Genomic DNA, 19,231 nt, shown 5'->3' with positions numbered 1-19,231 from the left:
TGGGGTATAATTGACAAAATTGTAAGCAACGTAAAACGTAAACTGAGGTGATTTGACATTTCCGCTTTCTTTTTTTATCTTTGTTTTTAGTTTCTTAGCAGGATACATAATGTTGGAGTAAAAGGTTCCTGGTGCACCGGTTTCATACCAGTGGGAGGGCAAAGAAAGGACTGTTGAAGCAGTATTTATTCAAATTGCAAAGCCATTCAGATGATAGTGTTTATTGTTAGCAAAATGATTTGGTAATAGCTAACACTCAAAGAGCATAAACTATGAACATTGTGTTAAGTGCTTTTATTTAAATCACCTCAATTACTATTCACAAAACCCTAGAAAAAAGTACTGCTAGTATCACAATTTTCAAGAATAAAAAGCTGTGAAGTTTGAATAGCTAGTAAATACTGGGACTAGAATTTGGATTTATGTAGTCTGACTTCAGAGATGCTACAGTGTTTCTGGTTTCCCATTGTAGCTTCCAAACCAGTCCAAGAACTTTGACCCTGTTGGGCGTGCTTCTTCTGTCTACACCTCCTGCTATGGTAACTCTTCAGAACCACTTTCTGATGTCCTTGTCTGTAGCCATTCACTCACTCAAGGTTTGGGTCTTTTGTCAGTTTTCTTTGCAACCTGTACTCCTATCAATCTGTTAACCCCATCCATACTCACATATAAACCTCATTTCCCTTTAACTTCCCTCCGAATCCAGTGTAGACCCTACAATCCTTCATTATAATTGTTCTTTTGCAAACACCCACAATACCTGTAGTTGTCTCTCTGCTATTACTCTCATGGGGGGGAAAAAAAGGCAAGCTGATTAAATCTAACTGTCCATCTATTCTGGGGATATTGGCAAATGTAGGCTGGATGGTTTTAAACTCATGACCGTAAGGTGCTGGAGAAGACTCTTGAGAGCTCCTTGGACAGCAAGATCAAACCAGTCAATCCTAAAGGAAATCAACCCTGAATATTCATAGGAAGGACTGATGCTGAAGCTCCAATACTTTGGCCACCTGATTCAAAGAGCCGACTCACTGAAAAAGCCCCTTTTTCTATCAAAGGCACTCTTCCCATTTGTACTTTTTAAAATTTTTTGATTGTGCTACACAGTATGAGATCCCAGTTCCCTGAGCAGGGATTAAGCCTGTGCCCTCTGCAGTCGAAGCTTGGAGTCTTAACTACTGGACCACCAGGGAAGTCCCTCCACTTGTACTTTAGATGTCAATCCTTTCCATCACAAAGATTTTCCTCCTTTGCTCTCTTTTTCTCCCTCTTGCAACCCCAGTATTTCCCTATTAGATCATTCCCATTAATACACATTCTCTGTATTTTTCATTAAAAAATACAAAAACAACATAAAAGATACACAAACAAAATCCTCCCTGACTTCACATTCTCCATCGTTCATTTTCTACTGATCTTCAGAGTAAAATCCCTCAAATACTTGTCTTCACTTTTTTCATCTCCAATTTGTTCAGTTCAGTTGCTCAGTTGTGTCCAACTCTTTGTGACCGAGTTTAGTCTTCAACTATTCCAACCCATGCCCACTACTTCACTGATCTGGTTCCTAAAACTCAGTGTTGAGCCCCACAGTGTCAATCCAATGGGCTCTTTCCTGCCTGATGTTACCTGTTCTCTCAGTAACATTTGAGACAGTCACCACTTCTTTTCTAGGCTTTTACAACGCTATACATTCCAGCTTTCCCCTCTCTGCACTCAGTCTCCTTTTTAGGGACTTAACCTCTATATTTGGAAGTTTTTCAGGGCTTAGTCCTGGACCTTCTTCTCTTACCACATTTTCTTTGATCTCATTCTTTCTAATGACTTTATGTATGTGTGCATTTATTGGCCACACAGCACAGCATGCAGAATCTTAGTTCCCCAACCAGGGACTGGACCTGGTTGAGAAAGTACAGTCCTAACTAGACCACCAGGGAATCTTCCTGTTTTTTTCATATGGTACAGTTCTGTCAAGTGAAGCAGACAAAGGGAGAAGAATGGACACTTTTGAGAATTTTCTTAAATAATGAAATACTTAAATAAACACTTAAAAACTTAATATAATTTAGTTTCAAGAAATAATGAAGTTTGAGTCATCACATGCAAAAATGATGGCTTCTTCAGAGCAATGTATTCCCTGAAGGTAAGATTCAATGACATCCCCACATCAGAGGGCTTTTGGTGGTTTGCTTGACATGCTCTTCTGGAAAGAAAACGATTGGCAGCATTTTCAGACTATGTAAAAATGTGCATTAAGGCAGTGGGATATAGCAAAAAGAGCTTGGGTTTTTGCAGTTAGAGTTCAGTATGATAGTAGAGAATATACTTACTTTAAGTTTTTTGATCTTTAATAAATTAATCTTTTGTTATTCAGTTTCTATAAAATTCATATTACCTACAGGATTATTGTGATTATTAAAATAGCAAATGTAAAATAGCAAATGCTATCTTTTCTGATCCCTGTACTCACAGGGTTTCTTTTCAACACCTGAATTCTTTTTAACACCTGATGACAGGCAAAGGATTGAGAAGAAGGATTTACTGATCAACAGCACAGGTGAATCTCCTTAAGGTAACCAGACAAAAGGCAAAAAACTTCAAGGAGAACTTGGTGGCTTGGTGTTTTAGGACAGTTCTCTCATAATGGCTCATCAATGATACAAAAGCAGTATTTCTCTTTCTCTTTCACTGTCCTTGAAAGGGTGGGCCTATTGGTAGGTTTTCGTTTTTTTTTTTTAAGTACAAGAAGCATCAACACTCAGTTTGGAAGAGTGACTTATGTGCTAAGAATAAATGGTCTAAGTGTAAGCAACTCGTGTTCACCAACAGGTGAATGGATAAAGAAGATGACACACATACACACTCAGCATAAAAAAGAAGGAAACTTTGCCATTTGCAACAACACGATGAACTTGAAGCATTTTGTGCTTAGTGAAGGAAGTCAGACAGAGAAGTACAAATACTGTAGATTATCACTCACATGTGGAATCTAAAAAAAGAAAAGAAACTAGTAAATATAACATAAAAGAAACAGACTCAGATACAAAGAACAAATCTGTGGTTACCAATAGGGAACTGGCAGGGGAAGGGGAAACAGAGGTAGAGGTTAAGAGGTATAAATTCCATGTACAATAAATAAGTTACAAGGATATATTATACAGCACAGGGAATATAGCCAATATTGTGAATCACTATAAATAAAAATTGTGAACCACTATGTTGTACACCTGAATCTTATATAAGATTGTAAATCAAATACACAGTTAAAAAAAAGAACGGTAAGTAAAAACAGTAAATTGAGACAAATGTACAAAAGCTGAACACAAGTGAACTTAGACACGCGTCAAGGATTTGAGGTGGCTAGTAGCTTACTTTGTGGGCGGAGAGCACCGCACGTAAAAACAAGACTGAAGACCAGTTCTGCACCTTTGTTCCTTTGGCTCCTGACCGACCAGCCAAAGCCGTCAGTACTTAACACCCAGACGGATTCTGTTGGCAAGCTCACACTTTTTCGATAAAAATCAAAGGCCTGATGCACGAATTCATCAATTTAAGAGAAAATAAGTTTAGATTAGCTGAGCCATTTTTTAAAAATTGACTTGGTTCCACATTTAGAAGAAATGGCAAGACTGACCAATTTTTTAACCTGGAGATTTCATTCAGTAATTCGCGGAGATGATGCTACTGTAAAAAACTTGCTGGCTACAACAGGGTACTTTCTAATACCTGTATAAGAAAAGCCTTGATCCTTCTTCAACCGTGGGGTACTTACAGATTGAACAGCTAAAACTGCTTCTGGAAGTTCCCCCACGGGACTTTCTTAAATCTAGATCCGTCCCTTACTAACCCTTCCTCACCATACATACTCTTAGCTTCTCCAGTTTTCAACTTCCCAAATCCTCAACCTCACCCCACGAATTAGTCCAATCAAACTCTCCCTTCTTAGACACTTCCTTATATACACTCCAGGAAACTCCCCAGAGAAACACGTGGCTAAATTTGTCCTTAATGGCGCTCCGTAATTCGCCTACTCCTCCACCGCCCTTCCTCACCTCCTATTAGCTCCGCCCCTCCCCATTCTCGCTTTCCCCCCTCCGGTCTCCCTCCCCCTTGCGCCTGCGCTTGCGCACCTCCAATTCAGGCGCTTTCCCTTTCCTGGCGACCAATCCACTTCCTGCCTCCGGTCCTCTGAACACTCCTCCCCTCCGCTAAGGCCCTGGCTGGAGGTGCAGGTTATGGCTGCCCTGCGAATTGCCGGTCTGAAAAATTAGCTCCTCTTCTTGAGTTGGGCAGCTTGAAGCCGCCGCTCTGTGTGTAGCACCTATCTGAGCATTCACTCGCGATCCTTCGCCCCGGAGCTAAGCTAAGAGCAAGGGAATGCCGGCGGAAGGGAAGCCCGGACTGTTTTCGACCTGGCAATAGTGCGGACAGCTGCTTCCTTTCCGCCGTCCTCCGCCCCGCCCCCACTCGCAGCCTGGCCGCGCTGGTGAGTGGCGGACGGGAGGGCCGGCGGGCGGAGGGAGGAGGGGGAGGTGAGGGAAGGCGGGCCCTCGGCTGCGAGCTAGGTGGGGGGAGGGGAGGGGAGAGCCCGAGCGCTGGAGTTGGTGCTGGGAAACCCGGGGCTAATGTTGACAACAGGCTCGAGGTGAGTCCCGGGGAACCTCCTTCCCCTCCTCTCCAACGACCAGGAGGGAGCGGGGTTGGGGGCCACCGGCCTGGACTTCTACTCCCCGGGGGACCCGTGAGGCGACTCGGCACCCCAGCGCTCCGGGGACGGCGAGCAGGAGACGGACCGCGGGTCCGGCGTCGTTCTCCTCAGACCCTTCTCCTCAGGAGGCTCCCTTCAACGCGGGAGGGAGGCAGGAGAGGCTGTCGAGGGGGTGCCTGCCCCATATGCCTGGGGTGGGCCTCGGGGCCGGAGGCGGGGAGCCCGCCGTGGCGGGGTGAAGAGGTTTGGGGGTGTGGAGGAGAGCGAGGGGAGGTTGGGGAGAGGTCTTTGGGAGCCGGGAGGGAAGCGAGGGCGAGGAAATGGGGAGGGTGTGTGTTTGTGTGTGTGTGTGTGTGTGTGTGTGTGTGTGTGGGAGGATGTGAAGCCGAGAGACCGGCCGGAGCGTGTCGGGCTCCGACGGTGAGGGAGTGTGGGCTGCGAAGTTAGGGCTGGAGCAGGGACGGTCCGCGAAGGTGACCGTGGACCCCGGTGGGAAGGGGAGTTAGTTGTGGCGAGGAAGCGAGCGGAGCTGAGGCGTGTGGAGCGAGAGCAGGGGGTTGTGGGAGAAGAGGGTGCACGGGACGGGGTTCGGTGGATCGGAAGAGTGGTGGGCAGGCATTGCTGCTGCTGCTAAGTCACTTCAGTCGTGTCCGACTCTGTGCGACCCCATAGACGGAATTCCTGGGTGGACTTCTTTTTAGTCCCATGGGCTGAGGCTTCTTCACTTTGCCTTCATCCCGGGCTTCCCGGTCCTCCTGTTGAACTAAAGAGGTGATCGCGGGGTGTTTGGTTGGCCGAACAGAGCCAGCTTATAAGCTTGAGGGGACAGTCTGGACTGGAGCTCTCTTGCTCTTTTAGGACTTGCACGCAGTGATGCATCAGACCTGAGGAAAACTCTCCCTCAATTTTCCCCTTTAGCAGAGTTATTAAGTGTTTAGAAGAACTGTACGACTCATCAAGAAAACCATTTTTGAACTCTGGTGGAATTTGTAAAAACTTTGAATAGTCCTTTATACTGAGGACGTTCTTTAAAGTCAGAGACTGGGAGGTAATGCCCCTTGTGCTGTTCTGCCCTTAGAACATTTTAAACGAATAACCCAGAATGAAAAGATTAAATAGCATTCTTTCACTTTGGAGCATTTTCAGAGCAGTCTCATTGTGATTTCATACATAATCCATATGGTACTTTGTGGAGAAATAGCTTTAAAGGGAAACACCCCTTTCTCTGCACTCTCCCAACAGACCATTGGAGGTACCTATTTTACTAGTAAGGTAGTTTTACTTTCTTCTGGAAGTTCAGAGTATATTTAGAAAACCAAATAAAATATACAGCCCAAGGGCCAGAACACTATTTTGGGAGCTAGAAAGGTGGTTTTAAAGCATGGCTTCCTTTTAAGGACTGTGTGAATGTAATTATACTGGTTTGTAGGAGCTAATCATATTCCAGTTAAAAGATCACTAATTTTTATCTTACAGACTCTATTTAAAAGTTCTAGTTTTTATTTGGAAGATTTGAGGTAAAATATTAAAGCATGAGTTTATTAAAATGTGAAGAAACTTTAGCATTTCACAATATAATTTAATGCTCAGTTTCATATTTGAAATTTGATGTGATACAAATACATATTTAATCTGAATCCTGTAGCTTGTATTTTTTACTTGGCTTTTAAAAAATATTTATTTGGTTGCACCAGGTCTTAGTTGGGACATGCAGGATCTTTAGCTACACCATGTGGGATCTTTAGGGATCTTCAGTTGCAACGTGTGGAATCTAGTTCCCTGACCAGGGATCCAACCCTAGCCCACAGAGTCTTAGCCACTGGATCACCAGGGAAGTCCCTACTTGACTTTTTAAGTCTTAGAATATATAGGGGGAAAGAGAACTGGACACAGAGTCTCAACCCAGTCACTAAGCTAGTTGTGTAATCTTGGGCAGTTCACTCAATGTAAAAATTGAGAATTGGAGTAGTTAAAATCTAGTACTCCTAACTAAAAAATTCTTATTTTAGGCTTAATTCTTCAGTTTTCTTGTGAAAGAGAATAAGCATTTGTTGAATGGCTCTCTCATGCTCTCTTCTAGACTTACAGAAGTTTAAGAAATCTGTAAAAGAGGTAGCAGTATCTCCATCTTATTGATGAATAGACTCAGAGAAATTACATTGCCCTGTTTCCATAGCTAGCAGGTTGTAGAGTTTGCAAACTTAAAAGTCTGACTGACTTTAAAGCTCATATTATTTTCTCATAGTGTATTGCTACCTTTACATGAACCTTAAAATTTTCATCATATTTTTGTTTACTTAAATTTAGTTCCAGGTGTACTTTGGGTATATGTTTGTAATATAAGGATGAAATGGTTCAAAGAAGATACTACTGCCAGGACCTGGATCTTGTTGAGAATCTGTTTTGCCATGCTCTAGAACAGAATCTAATTCATGAAAGACTGCTGCAGTTTGATACAGAAGGCATTTAAAAGTCTATTGAATATATGAGTACTGTGGAAAATCACAAAAGTTTGGGGGACTGTTGTGCTGATAAATGATGATCCTTTATAAATTTGTCAGATTCCAAGTACGTTTCTTAATGTTTTAACAGAACTTAGTGTCTAATTTTGTCTTTATAAATGAGATATTATAAATTTTGATACCATTCTTTTTTGTATTCTGAAAACTGTTCTTTCCCATATTAGCTGAAGTGTTGCTTGTTGCTGCTTCACATCAGAAAGTACAAATTCTATATAAACCTTATTATTTTTTGCATATAATTACAGATATCCCTAAGTAAGTTTATCTGATTACCTAGGAATTACCTGTCCCATATCTTTTAGCTAGAATATGCCAAAAGTTAAAACATAATGTAAAAACTGTTTAACCATTATCAGGGACTCATTCTACTCTGAGATATGTAATTCTGATTTGTGTAGTCAGTATCTCTTGTCAGGTGTTCTAGCTGCATCCTCTTCAGGATTCTTAATAACTTTGGTTAAGCTCTGTCACTAGCTGTAGAAGCCTTGGTCAAGTTACTTGGTCAGGTCTTTTTTTACTCATTTATTAAATAGGGAAAATAATACTTATCTCATGAAAATTTTATTATTAAATGAGATAATGTATGTAAAATGTTTATTTTGTGAGAAGTAGCTAGTAGCTATTAGTATTCGCTCTTGAAAGTTTGCTTGGTTAGGGCAATCAGTCAGTTTAGGGCAATGGCGGGTATTTAATTGAAACTGCATGAGAAGTTGATATTACATTTCCCAGGTAATATAAATATTAACACTGTCTTGCCACATAAATAAGTAGTTATGCTCTTATATATTTTAATGATTGCTTAAACAGGATTAACAGCCCTTTTTTGTTCAGGTTCCACAATTAGGGTTATCTGAAGCCTTTGGGTGTCATTGTGCAAAAAAATGCATAGAACATGGAAGTGGAGGAAAATAAGAGTAAAACAGAAAAGAGGAGGGAAGAGGTGGCCGAGATAAGATACAGACTATGACACTTGCCTCCAAAAATCACTGAAAGTGCTTCAGTTGGCTTAGGTTGTCTTTCTGTGGTAATATTTTATTAGAGGGCTGAAATAAATGCTTTGTGTTTATAAAATATTTATTACTGCAAATGTTTTGTTCGCTAACATAGTTTTTATTGATGTAATTTAAAATGTATATTGAAAATACTTGAGTACCGTGTTTAGCTTAAAATAAAAACCCTAGGTAGTTTAAGTAATTCTATACTTCTTAAATGGAAAGTATTTTGATTTTCTTGTGTACAACTTTCAAATGATTTAGGAGTTAAAACATGAAGTATTGTCCATAAAAGAAATGACATGAGAACACTAAGCTCTAAGTAGACATGTATTTTTAGAAAAGAAAATCATGAATTTTGCTGGAGAATACATTTTTTGTTCCAAAGTTTATTTCCAGTTAACTGTATGGAGCCTGTACTATAGAGCAGTGCTCTCCAATAGAACTTTCTATAATGATGAAAATGTTCTGTATCCACACTGTTTGATGTACCCACTAGTGGCATGTGAAGTTGAGCACTTGGAATATGGATAGTGATGAAGAACTGAATTTCAGATTCTTTTTAATTAATTTATAGCGTAAGTAGCCACATGTGGCTAGTGTGGTGGTTTTCAGCTGGTAGTGATTTTGCCCCCAGCAGAAATTTGGTGATGTCCGAGTAATTTTTGTTTTTTAAAACTGGAGCGATACTACTGGCATCTACTGTGTAGAAGGCAGGGATGCTTCGTTTACACTTTGTGCAGTGCACACGGTAGCCTTTCCCCTCCCACCAGAGAACTCTTGCCCACAATGTCAGTACTCTTGAAGCTGGGAAACCCTGGGCTGGTGCCTCTTGTATTGCAAATATAGAACAGAATATTTAATTTATGTATTATTTATAGTAATCATTATGTTTATAGACTAATTTTGACTACTAATAAAGAGATGAAAGGTCTAGTATAGTTTGGGATAGTTAGCAGTTTTTGTGTTTGAAAGTTTGATACAGTTAGAGCAGTGAGATGAAATTTATTAGTCTTGTACATTTTATTAATTGCTTTGTAGGAGGTTAAGAGCTCGTTTATGCTCCCACTTAAATACTTGTAATTGAATATTGTGTGATGTAGTGTCACTAGCATTTCTTAATGGTTGTGAAGTATGGTGGGTGAAACTGATTGAAAATGTTCTCAGATACGTACTGAAGTATTTATGATTAAATGATATGTCATTTAATATCAGCTGTGAAGTTGATAGTGGTTGAATGTAATGGGTACATGGAGGTTCCTTATATTGTGCCCTCTACTTCTTGTAGAGACTATTTCCTGAATAAAAAGTAAAAAGAAAAAAAATGCTTAGACATAAGCATAACTAATAATGATAGAATATGGAATATGATCAGTGAATTATTTTGTCACTGAAATAGTATTTGTTTTGTATGCGTTTTATTTAATTTCTCACAGTTGCCAAGTTGCATTAATGTGTTCCACTTAACAAAATAGTGTCACATTACTAAAAAAAAAAGTCACTGCGATTATAATACTGACATTCTTTTACTCTTACAGATTGTCTTGGGTAACATAATGCCAGCTGAGCGTAAAAAGCCAGCAAGTATGGAAGAAAAAGAATCTTTACTAAACAGCAAGGAAAAAGACTGCAGTGAAAGGCGGCCAGTGAGCAGCAGGGAGAAACCAAAAGAGGAGATCAAGCTTACTGCCAAGAAGGAGGTTATTAAGGTCCCTGAAGATAAGAAGAAGAAACTGGAAGAAGATAAAAGAAAAAAGGAAGACAAGGAACGCAAGAAAAAAGAAGAAGAAAAAGTGAAGGCAGAGGAGGAATTAAAGAAAAAAGAGGAAGAAGAAAAAAAGAAACATGAAGAAGAAGAGAGAAAGAAGCAAGAAGAACAGGCGAAACGTCAGCAGGAAGAAGAGGCTGCCCAGTTGAAGTAAGAACGTTTATTCTAACTATTGATGTGTAGAAATAGGAAGATTGGAATGTTTTGGAAAACAGTGATTATTTGAAATAAAATTTGCAAGGTGCAGTTGCTTGAGAGTTGAGAGTATCTTAATTTACTTGTTCTGTTAGTTTCACTGACTACAGGCATGCTTACAGTGCTTTAACTCTTGAAATTAAATAATAGTAACCTTTAATAAGTATTTTTTTTTTGAGGTATGGAGCAATTTGAGCTGTTTGTGCTTTTTAGAAAATCTTTTTTTCATGGTATAGTGTGTCATCTTTCTAAGTTGAGAATCTTTCTTTTTTGGCCATGCTGTGTGACTGGCAGGATCGAACCTGGGCCCTGGTGGTGAAAGTCCTTACTATTGGACTGCTAGGGAATTCCCGAAAATCTTCAGTTCTTAATGGCTGCTGTTGAGTTTTTTATATGCCAAACTCTACAGTTGTATTAGTACACATCTTTATGGCAGTCCTAATGAAGTAAGCTTATTGTTTTGCAGATGAATAAAATGACGCTTCAAGAGATTAAATGACTTGCCAAAGGTCACAGTAAATAGAGCAGCTGGGATTTGAACCTAGGTTAGGCTGACTTTAAAACCATTGTCTTTAAGTACAGTTCCAAAATGCTTCCCATTTTTATCTTTGTCAAAATCTATTTGTAAGCTTGTATATCTGTGCAAGTGATATAATGAACTGGTGAAAAATGAGGTAGTCCTCTTAGGAAGACTACCAGGATGTAGCAGAAAGGATAGTTGATGAATAGTGCATGAGACCTAATCCAATAGTGCATGGGCTCTTCCCTTCATATATGTAATTTAAAAACCTGTTTGCAAATATGAATTTTTATGAATCTCTTGAACAGCTCAGTTACCTACTTACCAAAGTTCTTTAGTACCTCTATTTTTAATGAGGAACTAGAGTCTTAGGTCTGAAAAGCAATAGCAATAGTTTTGGAATATTCAGAACTATGATTCTTGAGAGTTTCTTGCTTATTTTCTGTTTTACTTAAAATAATTTGGAAGGATATTTCATTTCACTGTAACTTTTGTTCTCTCACCCTTCCCTTACAAAGAGCTTAAAAAAACAATAGTAACCAAAATGCCAACTTTTTATTGGGAAAAATTCAAGCATGTAAAAGATAGAATGGAATAAATTAGTACCCCTTCCCATCTACCCATCATCTGCAATTACCCTTTTTTTTTTCTTGAGTATTCTAAAGCATCACATTATTTCACCTGTAAATATATAAATATGTAAGTATAAATATTTTCATTGTGTGTGTTTATATACATTATATACCAAAGTATTTTTAATAAAAATGATAATTGAGTAATGAGTTAGATTTTCTTAACGAGTACTCTCACTGCTAATCTTGTTTTTGTGTGGCTGGGAGGTTTCCAAGAGATTCATGTCCCTGTTCTTAGTGATAGATGCAACTCTTTGTTAACATATTGTAGCTATTAGTGGAAAAATCGTAGAATTATAGAGTAACTCAGGGATGGTTATCTTAGAAAGATGAAAATCTATTTTATTAGAAATTTATATTTTAAAGTTACATGTTTTAGTGTCTCAGAAACCTCAGATTGTCCCCCTTCTCCCACTCCTGCCCAAGTTATTTTACTACTTCTGCAGTTTAAACATGTCCCATCTTTTTAGTGGAAACATAAGTAGATTTGTTTTTAAATCTCAGGATAAACTGAGTCTGCTAACCTTTTTTTTTTTTTTTCTGGTTTCTAAATGAGCTTTTAATTATACTTGAATTTTAAGGCCTAAACTTTTATTAAGAAAGGTTTATTTACTGATGAAGTATGGAAAAATGGTACCTAACTCAAAGCATTTTAATGTATTCTTTTGTAATTTTGTTCTTTAATTATTTTTTTGTGGATTTTTTCCCTGTTTCCCCAGTGTGTTTATTTGTTTTAGGTTTTATATTTTCCCAAACATATTACTTTGCTTTTTTGTGTTAAGAGTCCTATGTTTTATCCATTTATTTTTTCAGCTTTGTTGAGTTACAATTGACAAGTAAAAAGTTATAATCGTTTAGCTTGCCAGTTGGCAGAATGATTTTTAATCTAGTTATTAAAAATGCTTCTCTCTGCCACTTTTGGTGTTATCAGTAGAATGAGTTCTCATTATCTTGTCATTAATCAGATGTCTTTAAACTGGTGAAAGGGCCTTTTGCATCTTTTGTTCCTCTTGGATTCTGTTGCTTTTCTAATTACTTTTTCATTGGCTTTCACTCTTATGGGATTCATCAGTTATGCTTCAAAATATACAAGGTATCTTACTTACTTGTTTGTTTGTTTTTTATATAGAGAGAAAGAGGAATCCCTTCAGCTTCATCAGGAAGCTTGGGAACGACATCAGTTAAGGAAAGAACTTCGTAGCAAAAACCAAAATGCTCCAGACAACCGACCAGAGGAAAATTTCTTTAGCCGACTAGACTCAAGTTTGAAGAAAAATACCGCTTTTGTCAAGAAACTAAAAACTATTACAGAACAACAGAGAGACTCCTTGTCCCATGATTTTAATGGCCTAAATTTAAGCAAATACATTGCAGAGGCTGTCGCTTCTATTGTGGAAGCAAAGCTAAAAATATCTGACGTGAATTGTGCTGTGCACTTATGCTCTCTCTTTCACCAGCGCTACGCTGACTTTGCCCCATCACTTCTTCAGGTTTGGAAAAAGCATTTTGAAGCCAGGAAAGAAGAGAAAACACCTAACATTACCAAGTTAAGAACTGATTTGCGTTTCATTGCAGAATTGACAATAGTTGGGATTTTCACTGACAAGGAGGGTCTTTCCTTAATCTATGAACAGCTGAAAAATATTATTAATGCTGATCGGGAATCCCATACTCATGTTTCTGTGGTGATTAGTTTTTGTCGACATTGTGGAGATGATATTGCTGGACTTGTACCAAGGAAAGTAAAGAGTGCTGCAGAGAAGTTTAATTTGAGTTTTCCTCCTAGTGAGATAATTAGTCCAGAGAAACAGCAACCTTTCCAGAATCTTTTAAAAGAATACTTTACGTCTTTGACCAAACATCTGAAAAGGGACCACAGGGAGCTACAGAATACTGAGAGACAAAACAGGTGATTTTCAAATGTTTCTCAGAATTGAGAATTTATTTTGGAGCTCATACTTTAAAAAATGTAAAAGTCGTCATGCCACTGAAAGAACTTGTGGAAAAGGGCTTATTGCAGGTGATTTCTTACATTCCAGGAAAATTTCACAGAGTAATAACAGTCTAAGTACTCATGTTTAAATGTGAGTCTTTGATAGATTTTGTTTCTGATTTTAAAAAAAGCAATTCGGCTAGTATATGATGATTTTTACATTGTGGATTTTTACTGTGATTTAAAAATCTCCTTAACATTGAGGGATAAGTTTTCTTTTTCTATCACTTTAATATATCTGCTATAATTTTTTTGTGTGTTTCACTGTTTCTTTTCTGTAGCAGGTTTGCTTTTGTATTTTAGTTTATTGATGTCACTATTGATACTTGCTCTTTTCAAGAGAATAAGTCATTCATTAGTGATATTTTAGATCAGAAATTTGGAAAATAGTGTACCAAAGTAGCTGTGAAAAAATTCTTTAAATGCAACTATGTAAAGTGCATTTACAGGAGTCTTTCTCCTGGGGACATCCATTCAAAATTCTGAAGGAATAATGTGTGTGCCTGTGGTGAAGATCCCTGATTTAGGCCACCCTTGATTGTTACAAGATACTGTAGACTACTGTGTATCATCTGCACCTGCTGCTGCTCAGTCGCTTCAGTTGTGTCTGACTCTGTGCGACCCCATAGACGGCAGCCCACCAGGCTCCTCCGTCCATGGGATTTTCCAGGCAAGAGTACTGGAGTGGGGTGCCATTGCCTTCTCCCATCTGCACCTAGAAGGCATCAAAAGGCTAGAAGTTGATGCAGTTGGTGGATATTAGGTCAGTATGGAGGTGTGTATGTGGAGCAGGGCTGAGGGTGTGCATAAAGGAGGCAACAGGCGGTAGCCTTTGGCTGAATACTTTGCACCTATTTTAAAGTACCTGTGTGGGGGGAACACTTACTCTTATAAGCCTGTAGTTGGGAAGGACTGGTTTACATAGTTACCTCTAGAAGGTGCTTAACTTAGCCACAAAAGACTGCAATAGTGTATGCCAGTTGTTCACTTAGGTAAGGGATAAGATAGGAGCAGAGGCTATATGAATAAATCTGTGGTGGCCGAAGCTCGCTCAGAGGTGAGAATTTAAGATGGCAGTGATGCTCCTTAATGTTTCTTAAAAAAAAACGATCCTCATTTTGTACTTTTGAATAGGGAGGACTGTTTTAAACTTTGAAGAGGCAACTTCAGAATGTACTTCTGTAGCCAGTAATGGGTTAAAAAAGAAAGTAATGGTCCTCTATTAATAATTTTTACATATATTAGCTTTCTTAGTTACAATTTACAATCATTTTTATAGTCTTTTTCCTTTTCACATATGTTTTACCTAATATGTCACAGGTGATTTTGAAAGTATGCTTTGGTTTTTTTTTTTGGCTACTTGCTAAGTTTTTTTTTTTTTTTTTAATTAAACTTTTTATTTTGTGTTGGAGTATAGCCGACTAACAGTGTTTTGATAGTTTCAGGTGGACAGCAAAGGGACTCAGCCATACATATACATGTATCCTTTCTACATTTTGTGTTTTTGATTGGCTTCACAGAAGCTTTCAGGGCAGAGTCTATAATGATTTAATCTAGTCATCCTTCCAGTGCAAAATGAAATCCATTTTATAGATTATCTGACATAAATTCTGAAAACTTATCGAGCTTAGTGCTCTGAGCTATTCCACTGTTGGACACACCTATTCCTAGCCTGTTTGCTGGGAATTTAAGCTGAAATTTAACTCCCCATAAAATGGTTCCCTTTGATTTACTTGTTTTTTTCTGGTACAGACAGAATAAAGCTACTCAGAGTGGGATTCCATGAACTGTTTACCCGTTCCCAGTGAATTAAGTAGAGAAACTGAGACTACATTTAGCCATTTTGGTAGCAATTTTTTCATTGCCATGATATTGTCATATTTTATAGCTACACAGTGATTGGAAAGAAAATTATTCTTTTACGACAGATAGTTTGAGAAACATTGGCATGGGACATGTCTCTTCTTTTACACCATGATGTCTCAAAATATTTGCAGACTGTCAAGATGTTTCCCTTTGATCTTCTCTAGGCTGAGTATCTCTGGTTCCCTTAATTTGCTGCCTGATTTTCAGACACTTTGGATGTTTGTTTTTGATGCCTTATCTGCCTGTGGCCTACAGTTTTTATAGCTGCAGTCTTTTGACTTTTTGTTATACCTAAAGACAAATTTCTCAAATGTCATGCTGCCAAGCCAGTTGTTCACTTTGAACTAGAGACATAATTTTTTATTCCTGATACAGACTTAACTCTTAAACTTCAGGTACTTTTGGCATACTATGTTAGCCTAATGATAATTGATGGTGTGTGTGTGTGTGTGTGGGTGTGTGTGTGTGTGTATTTTTCCATGCCACATGGCTTCTGGCATCTTAGTTCTCTGATGATAATTGATGGGTGTGTGTGTGTGATGGGTGTGTGTGTGTGTGATGGGTGTATGTGTGTGTGTGTATATTTTTCCATGCCACATGGCTTCTGGCATCTTAGTTCTCTGACCAGAGATTGAAATGGTGGCCCACGGCATTGAAAGCACTGAGTCCTAACAGGGAAGTCTCAATGATGTATATATTATTAATTATACTTATCCACTGGTCACATTTAGATTAGATAAGCAGACCTGTTTTTGTCATGATTAAAGTCATAGAAGAAAATTTTGAACACAGTGTTGAGACCACGGCTTCATGGCCTTTTCCTAGAAACTTACTCATGTTAATACAGAGCTATTGACCTGTGGTTGGTTATTAGAGGAGGCTATTTACTACATGTAAATTGACCTTAGCCTGGGAACAGTTATTTTATCACAGGAACTGTCCAATTATATTTAATTATTTGGAAGATATGAGAATCTTAATCACAGTGTAGAAAACAATTGGCATACGGCTTAGTAAGTCACTCATGCCTTAGGATAGCTTCAATTTGAAGAGCCTTTGTAAGTGAGAATTTAAGTGCCTGACTGAGCAAAGACTCGAGGAATTGGATTAATGCAGAGTCCCTACTTGGCCTAATGTTAGTCTCCTTACTTCTAAGAGGGTATGTTACAGTTAAAATGGCCAGTTTCCAGAAGTTTCTTTCTGCCAATCATTATCCAGTGGATGTTTTGAAGTTTTTCTCTATCATAGGGATAAATCACAGATGGTTGTTTTTCTCAATAAGGTTTCTCTTAGGCAGGCATGATAATGCTAGAAATCTAGGTGCCAAGCTAGTGAGTATTTAAGACTCATGTAGTTAAACTACTTTAAGCCTTTATTCTACTTTAAGCCTGTATTCACTGTCTTTAATGATGGTTTTAAAAAAAGTGAAATACCCTGTGTTTTCAATCTATGGATTGTAAATGCTCTTGGTCACTCTGGTTAACTTGGGAGATGGCATGGTGCTTAGGGGTTGTGAAGTGTTAGTCTGGACTCATTGACGTCTATATTTAAAAATTTATTTAACCAATTAAAAAAATAGAGTAATAAAATCTCTAGTGTTTTCTTAAAAACACTGTAATGGATGAATGAAGGCATGACTGAATGAGACCTGTTGAGTCTCAGCTGTTCTTTTCTGCTGTTGGCTATGCTGATATGTATTAGTTACAATCCCCTGAGGATTTACAGTTGTTAGCCAGCAATAAAATTGATCCTAGGGTTTGGTGAATTCTAATAAATGTGAATTTATAAGCTTTTTGTACTTGTTAAGTACAAAATCTTATTTTAAAATGCATTTTGGTTAAGTAATTGATCTGAAGAGTTAAAATTAATATTTGCACATTTAAAATAGCATCTAGTAGTATTTTCCAGTCTAGAATTAATAGTTTTACTTCTTGCCAAGTGTTATATTTTATTATTTTCAGTGCTGTTACTTTATACTCGAAATGCTTTGTACTTTGAGATTTTATTCTCATTGAGGTAATATAACCTAGTATTTTTTTGGCATTTAATAAAAATTGGTTGAATAAATGATTTAATTTTATTAGATATAACAAGTTAATTATGTAACAGTTAATTTTTTGCAGTATAGTGAAATCATGAATTCAGATATTGAGTCAGAATACTTGCTTCAATAATTCTGAAGTATCTTAATTTCTTTTTTTTCTCCTTCATTGGTGGGAATGAGGGCACATTTCTCTTTTCAGTACTGGTGAATTATGACCTTCATGATTGCATGCTCAGTTCAACAGCAGTAAATGATTTGATTTAAAGTTTGGGAAGGAAAAAAAATGTAGGTAGAATGTAGGCTTTTCCCTTGTTAATATAACCAGAGAGGTTTCTTTTATTAATGCAGATTCATGAGGCATTACTTTAACAGTGTTGAAACCTGAAAACACATTAACCTGACATTCAGTAGTGTTGCTTTTACCTTTCATATTCTTTCTGGTTAAGTTGTACCTTGCCTTTACAGGAAGATAGTTTATTAAATGAGTCTATGGGGTCGCAAAGAGTCAGACATGACTTAGCGACTGAACAGCAAGTATTAAGCACTATTAAAATGTTATATATCACTGTGCTTTAGATTTACAGAGGCTTTAGCAATTTTATAAGTGTTTCAAAATTGTTACCTCCTAGATATTTTCTAATTGAGTCAGTAACATTGATACAGTTGCTTAATCACTGGGTACAGTTATGCTTAATTGTTGCTCTATGCTCTTCATATAAGATTGTTCAACATTCACAACCAAATTCTAAAATGAAACTGCAAGAAAATTCAAGTTCTCATGAGAATTTGACAAAACAGTAAAGAAGATGAAAAGTGAAACCTAGTAGTTTTTCATGGGTCTGCTTCATGGTTATTTTTTCAAGATTTGGCCATGTGTTCTGTTATTTTACATGAGTGGTTAAGGACAAAGCTAAAATAGATTTTCTGTAGTCAAGATTTTTTTTTTTTTAATTTGGCCGATAGAAGATTAAAATAATACTTCAAATTTTAAGTTCTTGCCTTTGCTGCAGTGGACTCTGGCTTTTTTTTTCCCTCATGAAAATACTGTTTTACTTTGATATAGTGCATCATGTGTATGATCTCAGTGATCCTCATAGTACCCTTGAAAGAAATAACTGTATTTTGAAGGTGATAGATTAGATTTAGTTATTAAAGACCTTTCCCAATGTGACTTTGATAGCAAATGACAGAATCAGTTTCTTTCCTATCTCTTCATTCTTTATTTTTCACATCTTCCATAGTATTCATCTTCATCTGCATTTTGTTTAAGGTGTCTAATAAACCCATTAGCTACTCAGAACTTACAAAGTCAAATCCAAATAAAAGAAGGACCCAAAAGAGAATATAAAACCAGCACCTTGGTTTGGGAAGACTTGCCTTTGATATATGCATTTGAGAGACATCCTAATTCAATATATGGTACTAAGTGGATAATTTGAGAGGCACTGTAATCCAGGAGTTAAGAGAATGAACTTTGGAGCCCGACCGCTTGGCTGGCTTTAGATCTGTCATTTACTCACTCTAACTTTGGGCAAGTTACCTCACATCTCTGTGCTTTGGTTTTCTCTTCTGTAAAATGGGATGACAGTAGCACCATATCTCTGAGGTACATGTGAATGATGCATATGTGAATGCATATGTGTAAAGACATTTAATAACAGTATCTGGCACACTGTAAGTATCAATAAATGTTAGTTCACTGTTAATAGTATATTGCCTGCTCAATTCTTCAGAAAGTTTTTCAAATGAGAATTTCTCTTTGTGCCTTTTTATGTTTATCAAAATGTGTATGTTAAACTTCTTAAACTTTCACAGCTTATTTTTAAAAACAATATAAAGCAACAGAATAAACACTGTACAAAATAAAAGAAGTAGCATGAAGGCCAGGCAATAACAATACAAATTTTAAAAATGGAAAAAAATGAATGTCTCAATATAAGAAATTTTTGAGGCCTATGTGGCTTTCCTTATGAGATATATTGCTTGATTCCAGA

General features: G+C 37.6%; 1 protein-coding gene and 1 long non-coding RNA gene across 9 annotated transcripts in view; one reads left to right on the top strand and one right to left on the bottom strand.

Annotated features, from left to right (window-relative positions):
- Nucleotides 1-279: 279 nt before the first annotated feature.
- On the bottom strand, nucleotides 280-4,117 carry LOC145531501 (uncharacterized). The gene is made up of 3 exons (XR_014072488.1): nucleotides 3,632-4,117; nucleotides 3,370-3,526; nucleotides 280-2,986 (listed from the first exon to the last, which is right to left on the bottom strand). It is a non-coding gene; the product is annotated as an uncharacterized LOC145531501 (long non-coding RNA).
- Nucleotides 4,118-4,127: 10 nt separating this feature from the next.
- The window catches only part of UPF2 (UPF2 regulator of nonsense mediated mRNA decay), a 90,672-nt gene continuing 75,568 nt past the window's right edge, over nucleotides 4,128-19,231 (top strand). The window contains exons 1-5 of one of the 8 annotated variants that reach the window (XM_081554083.1): nucleotides 4,565-4,899; nucleotides 5,627-5,753; nucleotides 7,013-7,273; nucleotides 9,758-10,137; nucleotides 12,464-13,243. In XM_081554083.1, the coding sequence (XP_081410209.1) occupies nucleotides 7,241-7,273; nucleotides 9,758-10,137; nucleotides 12,464-13,243 (1,193 nt within the window). In that variant the 5' untranslated portion in view covers nucleotides 4,565-4,899; nucleotides 5,627-5,753; nucleotides 7,013-7,240. Of the gene's footprint in view, nucleotides 4,484-4,564; nucleotides 4,900-5,121; nucleotides 5,477-5,563; nucleotides 5,754-7,012; nucleotides 7,274-9,757; nucleotides 10,138-12,463; nucleotides 13,244-19,231 lie in introns of those variants that run through there. The other 7 variants (XM_081554082.1, XM_081554084.1, XM_081554087.1 and 4 more) reach the window with 7 other exon arrangements.

Source organism: Giraffa tippelskirchi, chromosome 13 (genome assembly GCF_054371585.1).
Source record: "Giraffa tippelskirchi isolate mGirTip1 chromosome 13, T2T-mGirTip1v1.2.pri, whole genome shotgun sequence".
Lineage (NCBI taxonomy): Eukaryota > Metazoa > Chordata > Mammalia > Artiodactyla > Giraffidae > Giraffa > Giraffa tippelskirchi.
This window is presented reverse-complemented; position numbering and strand designations above follow the sequence as displayed.